At 38.8% G+C, this 10,254-nt stretch overlaps 2 protein-coding genes across 2 annotated transcripts in view; one reads left to right on the forward strand and one right to left on the reverse strand.

The window, feature by feature from the left end:
• gys2 (glycogen synthase 2) overlaps positions 1-4,109 on the forward strand; it is an 18,794-nt gene extending 14,685 nt beyond the window's left edge. Inside the window, exons 12-16 of the mRNA XM_035674656.1 lie at positions 26-237; positions 1,219-1,314; positions 1,507-1,670; positions 1,929-2,009; positions 3,479-4,109. Coding sequence (XP_035530549.1) covers positions 26-237; positions 1,219-1,314; positions 1,507-1,670; positions 1,929-2,009; positions 3,479-3,700 — 775 coding nt within the window. The 3' untranslated portion in view covers positions 3,701-4,109. The remainder of the gene's footprint in view (positions 1-25; positions 238-1,218; positions 1,315-1,506; positions 1,671-1,928; positions 2,010-3,478) is intronic.
• A 391-nt stretch (positions 4,110-4,500) lies between these two features.
• spx (spexin hormone) overlaps positions 4,501-10,254 on the reverse strand; it is an 8,487-nt gene continuing 2,733 nt past the window's right edge. The window contains exons 2-6 of the mRNA XM_035674664.1: positions 6,507-6,590; positions 6,308-6,365; positions 5,768-5,830; positions 5,571-5,657; positions 4,501-4,643 (exon numbers count right to left, since the gene is read on the reverse strand). Of these exons, the coding sequence (XP_035530557.1) occupies positions 4,579-4,643; positions 5,571-5,657; positions 5,768-5,830; positions 6,308-6,365; positions 6,507-6,590 (357 nt within the window). The 3' untranslated portion in view covers positions 4,501-4,578. The remainder of the gene's footprint in view (positions 4,644-5,570; positions 5,658-5,767; positions 5,831-6,307; positions 6,366-6,506; positions 6,591-10,254) is intronic.

A 10,254-nucleotide genomic window follows, 5' to 3' on the forward strand; every position in this document is an offset into this window, starting at 1 on the left:
TATTATTATTATTATTATTTCCCAGTGTTCATGAAGAATGCGTATTTTTACTTCCATGTTTCCACAATATCTCTCTGAAAATGTCTCCCTGTCTGTCCTCCACCTCTAAGATTATCTTCCACCCTGAGTTCCTGTCCTCCACCAGTCCTCTGCTGCCCATGGACTATGAGGACTTTGTTCGTGGCTGTAACCTTGGAGTGTTCCCCTCCTACTATGAACCATGGGGATACACACCTGGTAACCTTTTACCCTCACATTGCAATATAATGCAAATAATGCATCTGCACACAAATGCTGTTTCTCAAAATCTCCACAGCAGCCACAGGGGGCAAGGATTCATTCTGTATACCAAATGCACACTTTGCAACGAGACAGCCTAAATGAAGCCTGCAAGCCAGTTCAGGTTACAAGGTTCAATGACCCTCTGCAATAAGACATTATATTTATATTTTGAGTTGGTATTTTACAATATCCAGCTTTAAACTTCAGCAATTATTTTTTACACACAATTAGTTTGATTTGTTGGAATCCCTTCAAGTGAAATACAGCCAGACTTTTACCATTCAGCTCGGCTTTTTAACTGTGTTTAAGGTAGCTGCTAGCTAATGGTAGGCTACCTGCTGCCAGAGCAATGTAGAGAGAGAACTTCCGTAATATTAACTTGCCTGTAACATCCAAACCAGAGGGCAACTATTTCAATAGGCAGCTCTGGTACTGAAACAAAGCACCACCATCTGCGTTATGATTCAGTTATTACTGTGTTTTGGTACCCAGCCCTAGCATTTGTGGACGTTCCCACCATCGAAGTCAGGTCAGGTAGTATAAAAGTAGTAGTATAAAGAGTAAGAAAGTCAGAATATAGAGGTGATGGGGTGGATGAATGGTTTGTGTCCCTTGTGAAATCAAAAGTCAAAAGTAAGATATGTAAGTTGTAAACTTGCTGAAGTTATGTCAGTTAAGATCTTTTCCTAATACTAACCAAACTGTAACACTTTCACAATCGTACAAGCTTTATTTTGAAAGTTTAAAACCACGTTGCATATTTCCAAATGACACTAGAGGGGTACCTACAGTGTCCTATGTTGAAGCGGAGGGACCCAGAACGTGTTCTTAAAGACCTTTAAAATGGCTTCTAGATGCTGCATTTTGTCACCTGATAGCAATACACATGACAACAAACATACTGTCTTTTTTCTGAGCTGTGTTGTCCTTCCCCAGGTGAATGTACTGTAATGGGCATTCCCAGTGTGACCACCAACCTCTCAGGTTTCGGCTGCTTTATGGAGGAGCATGTCTCAGACCCTGCTGCCTATGGTGAGGACATATCACACCATGTGCACTCACATACACACACACGCACAAACATCATTGCTATTGCTGCCTCATTTCAAAGTGCCAACAGCCCTTTCATTTTGAGGAACTACGTGACTTACATGACTGTCCACATGCTGATCCTCAAGGGCTGTCTCTTCCTCTCACCCTCTTGTCACTTAATGTCTCCATCAGGTATTTACATTGTCGACCGGCGGTTCCGTTCGGCCGAGGAGTCCTGTAACCAGCTGACCCAGTTTATGTTCAGTTTCTGCCAGCAGTCTCGGCGCCAGCGCATCATCCAACGGAACCGAACTGAGAGGCTGTCTGAGCTGCTGGACTGGAGATACCTGGGACGGGTGTGTTTGGTGCAAGAAAAGTTCAAGAGCAAGCTGAATTGAGTTGCCCTACTGGGTGTAAATTTGGGCCTGAACAGGAACAGGACGCAGAATTTTCTGTTGTGTTTTCCCTTCTGCCTCTAATCCATCTGTTCTTTCATTTTGCAGTTTGTAATATAATCCTGAAAATTTCAAGTCTCAAAACAAAGGAGGAAAAACGTAGCAAGATGTTCAGTTAAATGTAAAATGTATCTCAATGTGTCTCTGACTTCTTTGCAGTTCTACATACAAGCCCGCCATCTTGCTCTTAGCAGAGCTTTCCCAGACAAGTTCAAGATGGACCCCATGGCCCCTCTGAAGGTAAGCAGTAGGAAAATTAATACCTAGAAAAAGAGACATAAAACAACCATAAAAAGACTCAAAACGACTAGAGAGATGCAAAACAACCAAAAAGAGAAATAAAATGACCACAGAGTGATGCAAAATGACCACTAAGAGACTAGATAAGATAATAAAAGAGATGCCGCCTTGTCTTTTCTGGGCGTTTTGGTGTCTTGTTCATACATAGGAGGGGTGGGGGATCTTTGGCATTGATTGATTACACTGGGTAAATAAAGTAACTATTAATCATGTACAGCTGAACATTGCCAAGAACCAAGGCTTTTTTGAATCTGTGCCCCAGTCTACCTCCTCCTGTTCAAAAGTTTCTAAACCCAACCATCGGGTGTGCCTGGGTGACTAATTAGATGCAGAGAGTTTTCACTGGAAAAGAGAGCAACAGCTTTACATTTGGGTTGTTGAGCACAATTTTGCAATGGTGCTACAGTCTAAAAATCATCTGTTGGTGGCTCCCACTGAAATGCTCTCTGATAACCTTGAAAAAAAGTCTTCCTCTAACAGCACATACATGTACATGAGAATACCTTCCATGTACTGACTGATGCACAGTAGATATTGTTGGATTTTACCCACATTTGTCAGGCTTTAATTGACAGCCTAACATTTGGATGAATGTCATCGTGGAGTGTGCTGTAGTTGCATAAAAAAAGAATGCCCCTTTCTTGTTTCGCTCATCCTTCTTTTATCCACGGACTGATACGGTATCTGATACACAGTTTTCAGGTTTGGTACAAATTTGAATTTCAGTTAATTTGATAACATTTTTGTTTATCATTGAAATGTATTAATATGAGAGGTATAAAAAAGGGAGATAGGCGAAGAAATAGGGATAAAGAAGCAAGCACTGAAGGGAGGAAAGAAAGAAAAGAGTGAGAATGGAAGGTAGGAGGGAAATAGAGGGGCGGAACCAAGAAATGGGAAAGGGAAATAGAGGGGAAATGGAATGAAAGATTGAAAGAAAAAATAGTTAATAAAATGGAAGGAAAGACAGAGAAAATGGATGGATGGTGGGAAAGAGGGAGAAAACTAAGTACGAGGGAGAGAAAGGGGGGTGGATGAAGGAGGGAGTGAAGGAAAGAAGTGAAGAAAGACAAAAATGAAATTAAGGACAGGAGGTTATACAAAGGCAAGAAAGAAATAGGGATAGAATAGAAAGGAAGAAGGGAAGAAGAAGAAGAGAATACAAGGGGCAAATAAAAGGGAATAGAAGGCACAAAGGGAAAATGGGAATAAAAAACAAAAAATGTAAGAGGGGATGGTATATCAGAGATTACTGATGTTGCAGCTTTTTCAATACAATCCATGAAGCAACTGATTGTGAAGGAACTGTTTGCAGCAAATTTTGAGTCTCTGAATATTTTTCATAGAAATGCACTGAAAACTGCTTGGAAGCGTAATTTACAATGACTGGGAGAGCTTTGTTTCCACAGGCAGAAGGTTTCCGTTACCCCCGGCCCTACTCGGTGCCCCCTTCACCATCTGCCTCCCTCCACTCCACCCCCCACCACAGTGATGTGGAGGACGATGATGATGACGAGCCCTATGATGAAGACGAGGAGGCTGAGAGGGACCGGCTGAACATCAAGGCCCCCTTCGTCCTGGGTGCCGTGCCGGAGGGCAAGAAGAAGCAACCAGGAGAGTCAGGCAACTGAAATCTACCATGCAGATTGTACACAGGTTTACTGCTGGATGTGTAGTGAGTAATTACCATCATATTCTTACACACCCGCTGCAATAAAATCCCCCATCTCCACTGCCATCACTTAGTGTACTTCCACCACTGCAACGTTTCTTGAAGGTTTGTGGATTTGAGTTAAAATTTTTTAAAAAGTTATATACTAGCCCGGATCCAGGTCCATCACAAAACCCAGACTCGAGGCTCAGTTTAATCATGGCGTTCCCCAAGGCTCCATTCTGGGCCAACTGTTGTGTTCAACGTGCTTCCTCAATTAGGCCACAGAATGATGACCTCCATCGCTATGCAAAGGACACACAGTTATATGTTCTAATGTAATCCAATAATTGTCTAACTAATCTTGTCTGCCTTAATGACAGTGAAATAAAAAAAGCATTTTCTAATCACTTCTAATGTTGTATGCCTGTGTTAATTTGTCAGTCTGTCAAATATGTTAGGTTATTTTTGAGTATTTATATTGTATATTCTCCTCCTATGAAACAGTACTTTTGATGACTCATCTTGAACTCGGGGGTGTATACTTAATGTATCCTAATTAAATGTGATATAGGGCAAGCTAACCTCAAATGGAATGGAAAATGCTGTGTGCACATAAAACTTTGATTAATTTATATACTGGCTGCGCCATCATAAACACTGCTGTAGAACTTCAAAGTAGTTTAAAAAAACTTAGACAATCTTAGACCAATAGTGCTATGAATTCAAACTCTTTTTATTAAAACATTACATTTGGTATTTACAAAAACAACAGCTGTTCCTCTCCCTCACATAGAACCTTACATTTGAAAACAATGACGATGTTGTCCAGCAGCTTTACAAATGTATGAAAGACGATCAGAAATATTCTCTCTTCCACACCGGCAGCTCCTGGAAATACACCTCGTCTGGGTTTTCATCGGCTGGATGAGAGAAAGAGAATAGAGAAATTTGGAATTAAAATATAAGTCTTGAGTCTAAGACAGAGCAAAGGATGTTTTTATATTAAATCCTTGAAAGTTTGTGGAATAGAATATTTGTCTTAAAAGATAGAGGGCACTTAAATATTTTTGTGTTTAAAACCATTAAAACGCCATATTAATGTACAATATTGGATATACAATATACACTATTTCTGTTACTGTATAGCGTAAATTGCATATCAGATATTTTACATTATATACTGTAATTGTACATATTGTTCTTAAATACTTATTTTCTCTCTTTTGGATACTTTCAAATGGCATTCAGAGTGGAGGGCAAGGGAGGAATTTCATTGTGCAGGAAAATTGTTTTTTACTGCATATGACAGTAAACACTTTGATTACATTGCAATGAACATGCTGGTGAGTTATCCAACAGTTATCCAGCAGTAGTAGTTATATTACATTTATTTGTCCAAAGCCACTTACAATAGGTGCAACTTGAAACTTAGTTTCAACATGTGGATATAACCCAAAAAAGTAGCAATAGTTATCCAGTATGACCAAGAGAATCACTTCCATGATAGGGAGCTTTAAGCTTTATGAGCAGTAGAAAGTGTTCTGTTGACTGTTTGCCCTGGGTTTTGCCATACAGGCTCAATAAAGTTGACGGTACTGACTACCGAGGCATGTTATCTATAATGTGATTGAAGAAATATAAACACTAGAACTGAGCGTCAATCAGGTCAAAGCAGTAAAGGATCTTAAAAATACAGAATGTAGAATGTGGTATTTCCTAGATTTATATGAATATATGTAAATTCAGGGACTAGTTTTTCCCCCCACTTCTAAAACCTCAGCCCTGACATATGACCTGCACATCTGCTCCAGCTGCTGTGTGCCAGCCATTACAGATTCTCCTCTCACCTCCCTCTCTGGCTTGCTGCAGGAAGTTCAGCAGGACAGTGGCTGCCTGGTCCACGCTCAGCTTCTCTGTGTTCTGACTGCGGGTCTCTGACGGGGAATAAACACAAATTATCTGTCCGCCTCATTCCAGCTCCAAGACTTTTGGGGAACCTTCTCATTAATTAAAGAGCAATTTTGTTTAGTAATGTTCTCTGTACCTAAGTGTAATGTGTCATAGACATCTCCTTCTTTTCGGTCCTCTGAGATGAACCTGCGTCCCTCTGGGGGAAAAAAAAGAAAAACATGCATCAGCACACAGTTTTTTTGGAATGTAATAGCTTAAATCTTCATTGAACAAGGACCATGCACAAAAACATGAATCTCAAAATGAGAAGAGATGATTTATGACAGATTTAGCTATTAACTCATTTCCATCTGCAGTCCCTGGGCAGGTACAAACAGAACAATCACCAGATACTAAACCATTCATCTACATGCAACACCAACAGTGTCTAGAAACAGATAAGAAAGGACTTATAGCTACAATATCAGATTGTTTCCTTGTAATATGGATTTTTTTTTTAAATAAATAGATATGACATTATTACATTTACAACTTAAACTCTGACTAAAAAACAAACAGACTGCCTTTTGAAATAAAATAAAATGTATAAATTATATTATTAATTGCATAATGTATTTAATACTGAACACTTCGGCTCTCCATTTAGGCCCAGGATCAGTAGGTAAATACATACGAGTGCCTTTGAGGTACAGCATAGCCTGCGGGGTCCAGTTTCTCCGCTGGAAAGAGCCCTTGAATGGAGAAAACAAAGAAAGGGACTTTGTTTCATCTGAAAGCTGTAACTTTTTTCAGATTCTTTAGCTCTTTCCCTTCAGGTACTAGTGAAAACCTCGCTGTCAAATGCTCAAGAGAGAGAAATAAAGCAGCTTCACCTTTGGCGCGCTCCACGACTGTGAGATGAACGACGCCAGCAGTAAAAGGGTGAGCACGTAAGTTAATGTGATGGTCCTCAAACCCTGTGGAAGATAAAGGTTTTCAGTCACTTTCATTTTTTTAACACAGCAACAGAAGAAGACTCAATCAGACATGAGTGTTTCTGTGCGTAATAACGCGCGGGGTGCGCGCATTAGGAATCACTCCACCAAGCCTTCAATTCATGGAGTAACTTTGAAACTAAAGTGCAAAGTAGTATATTATGAATATAACTAGCCTACTAATAATGAATAATACGAACCTTGTTTGAAAAAAAGAAAACGTTTTATCTGCAGTTAGAGGATGCGTAAAATGCCAGAAAATATCGGGCTACACTTATAATAATCGGCTTCTGTAAAGTAATTCAGGATTTTTAAAATCAAAACCGTCTTTACTTCAATCGACTCCAAGAGAAAAAAATGTTTTTTAACAGTATGTTTCAAAATGATCCGGATATTATTTGTAGAAATATGTGAAACTAGGCAGTTAAAAGGAAAAGGAAAACCCTTCCTTTATCCAATAAAATTAAACCAAAACGCAAATCTACTTACTTTCATGGTGTCAGAGATCCCGTGAGCCTGGTGTCCACAGAGTCCAATCTTCAAGGTAATCTCTGGTGGTGATCCCTCTCCCTGTATTTATATCCTCCGGGGCGGGGAACCCTCTCAGCCCCGCGCTCCTCTGTGACGCCAGCAGCGATAGGTCACGCTGCCAGTTTGATGAACCGGGGGCGGTCAGGAGAGAACGAACGGAGAGTGAACGATCGATTGTGCTGCTTTCATTGAGAGCCGTAAATATAGGCTACAGTAAATATTTCTGAATAAAAACAGCTGCCATGAGCACTTTCAGCTCCCCAAAGTAACTCATGTTGGAAGCGCAGGCCGTTATTGTAAAATGTGGGCCGGCTCTGTGGGGGGGTCGTCGGTATATGAGCAGTAATATTTCCCCTCTGTGAGAGTATTGATATGTTTGCAGCTTGCTCACTGGAGCAGAACACAAGGAGGTGAGAGCTGGATTTTATGAATCAAAAGGCCACACCTCCGATAATGAATGGAACTACAGTGATATCATTAACTGAGGCAAGGAGGCACTCAAAGCCCCCCCACCGCTGCTCCAAACCTCACCTCATTCCAACTGAGCCTGATCCACTGAAGAAGACCTCATATGTGGTTTAAAGCTCCAGAAAAATCCACCCAGTGGACTTTAAGATTTTTTTTGTTTAACCATTGTTTTTCAAATCAACATTTTCAACATGCATACACTTCATTATACTGCCATATCAACGTCGGATTACCGCCTGATGAGTTAGTTCAACTCAAACGTTTTGAGGAAACTGATCGCCTTAAAGCTGCCTGGGAAACTGTAACTATATACTGAGTACTGTGGTTCCTCCTAGTGCTCCTAATGGCATTTGTATGAATCCACTGAACAAAAACAACCAATCAGAGCCAAGAAAGATAACTGGTCATTCCCAGATTGTCAAATATCAACACACTGGTGGCTTAAACCTTTGGGACCCAAAGCATTGTTATTTGATGACCTTGGAATGAGACCCAACAATAGGCTATCTTTCTCAGCTCTGATTGTTGTTGTTTTTTTTTTCAGGTTTTTTTTAAATTACTAACTGCAGCTTTAAAATTTGGGCATGGAAAAATATTTGATTTGAGTACAAGTAACTCAATTATTTATTGTTAAGGTAACTTGGGTAAATTAAGTTCATTGTATCAATTCCATTAAAACTAGTATACTACACTCATGCAGTATTTTTCCAACTTATTTAAAATGTGTTAACAGAATGACTCAGAATGAAGTAAGACTACCTTAAATACATCTTCTTTATACAAATGTTACCACTTGCATTTACTCAGCAAAAGCAAATTATTACATTTCCTGTCAAAAAAGCTGACGTACAATAGACAGAGAATCAAAAGTTATCCAAACTGCAGTTATTGTGGTCACTGTTATTGTTTTTTGTACAGTTTATATCAGTTGTTCTCTACTGTTATTGTTATGTATTGACTATTATATATTTCATATAATAATAATAATTCATAAAATATTACATATATTGATATAGATAGATCTGATATAGTGTATAATAGGGCACAAATCTATTTAAGGTTTGAATAACTTTCTTATTTTTAGGGATTAGGAGTGGTGTAATGTATTGTTTGATTTCATGTTCGAAAATGAAAAAATATGGTTTATGATTGGACAATTTAGATTTCTGAATATGAGATTCTGCAAGAAGTAGGATTCAATTATTGATTATTATTATTTTATTATTGTTTGATGAACCGGGGGCGGTCAGGAGAGAACGATTATTATTATTATTATTATTGATATAGTATCGATTTCTTTTGGTAGAAGAATCAGAAAAACAGCCAGACAATACATTTTCATATTAAAGGGTCAAATCAGTATCAATGTACTGGTCAATAAAGGCACAGATATCTTTTCAATAAGAACCACTGTCCTGATATCAGTGGGGAAGACTTACTCTGTCAGTGCATCACTCACATGAGCACACCTTGGAGATGCTAAAACTGCTGCCGTTACTTTTTGCAGTATAAAATTAGTATTCCGAATAATTTAGATTTATGAAATTGGAGAAGTGGTTTTGGATAACAACAAACCGGAAGACTGCTGCTTAGAAAACATCACTGGTGAATTCAGATCTATTTTAATAATCTCTTTAATAATAATAAGGTCTTTATATTTGACCTGCTGCTCATGTGTTTTCAGTCTTGAGCTGTTGTGGTCTGTGTGAACTAACGCACTGGTTCCCAAACTGGGGGTTGGGACCCCACTAAGCTTCTCAGGGGGTCTTTTTGATTTTAAAGGGTGTAAGAAAACGTAGAAAATATACACAGTAGGCCTATATCTCAGCATTTTGTGAGGAAAACTAAATAAAATAGATAAAGTTTAGATTATTAATTAAGGTGTAAACTTTGAAGAGCTAAACACAAGCTATATTCACAGAGCCCCCACTGTCTGATGAACAGCGTCATCCTGCATTCAAAAAGAAAACAAACAACAATAAGAGCCTGGAAAACCTGGAAATTTAGAGACTAGTTTTCCAGTCATGAACACCAGGGAATTGATTAAAATGACCAAATATCCTGTTGTCCTGGGAAAGAAAAACAATTTCTTTAAAAGAGTGGGAACCCTGAACAATGACCAAGCGTCAGGGAGAAGAAAACACAGAATTAGTCCAAAGGAAGCCTATCAAGTCTGTACGATTGTTAAAAAAACAAACAAAAAACATAATACAGCCAGAAAATTGTATAAAAAGTTCCTAAAAATATGAGCAAAACTAATTTCTGATTAATGATTTTTCCAATAACATTTTATTGTTATGCATTGAATATAATATGAAATATCCATAAAATATGTAACATAGTCAGTTGAGAGAGGGCTTCCTTAGGGAAAAAGGAGTGGACTAACATGCTGTTTTAGGACGCTGCAGTAAAATGTGCTGGTTTTTATGTCTGTACGTAAGTTTGCCTTGGCCAACCCTGGTCATTGTCTATTGCAGTGGTTCCCACCTATTTCCATAAGGGCGCCCTTTCTGTCGTGAGTAAACCGACCATCCGTGACTATGTTTTGTATTGTATGGATTTCATAATATATTCAACTGCAAAATAACAATCTCACTTAGTTTTCTTAGAGAAACTAGTGCACTGCCCATAGGAAGTATGTATTGCT

The sequence above is a fragment of the Morone saxatilis genome, unplaced genomic scaffold, assembly GCF_004916995.1.
Source record: "Morone saxatilis isolate NCDOM2014 unplaced genomic scaffold, NCSU_SB_2.0 Contig10, whole genome shotgun sequence".
Lineage (NCBI taxonomy): Eukaryota > Metazoa > Chordata > Actinopteri > Moronidae > Morone > Morone saxatilis.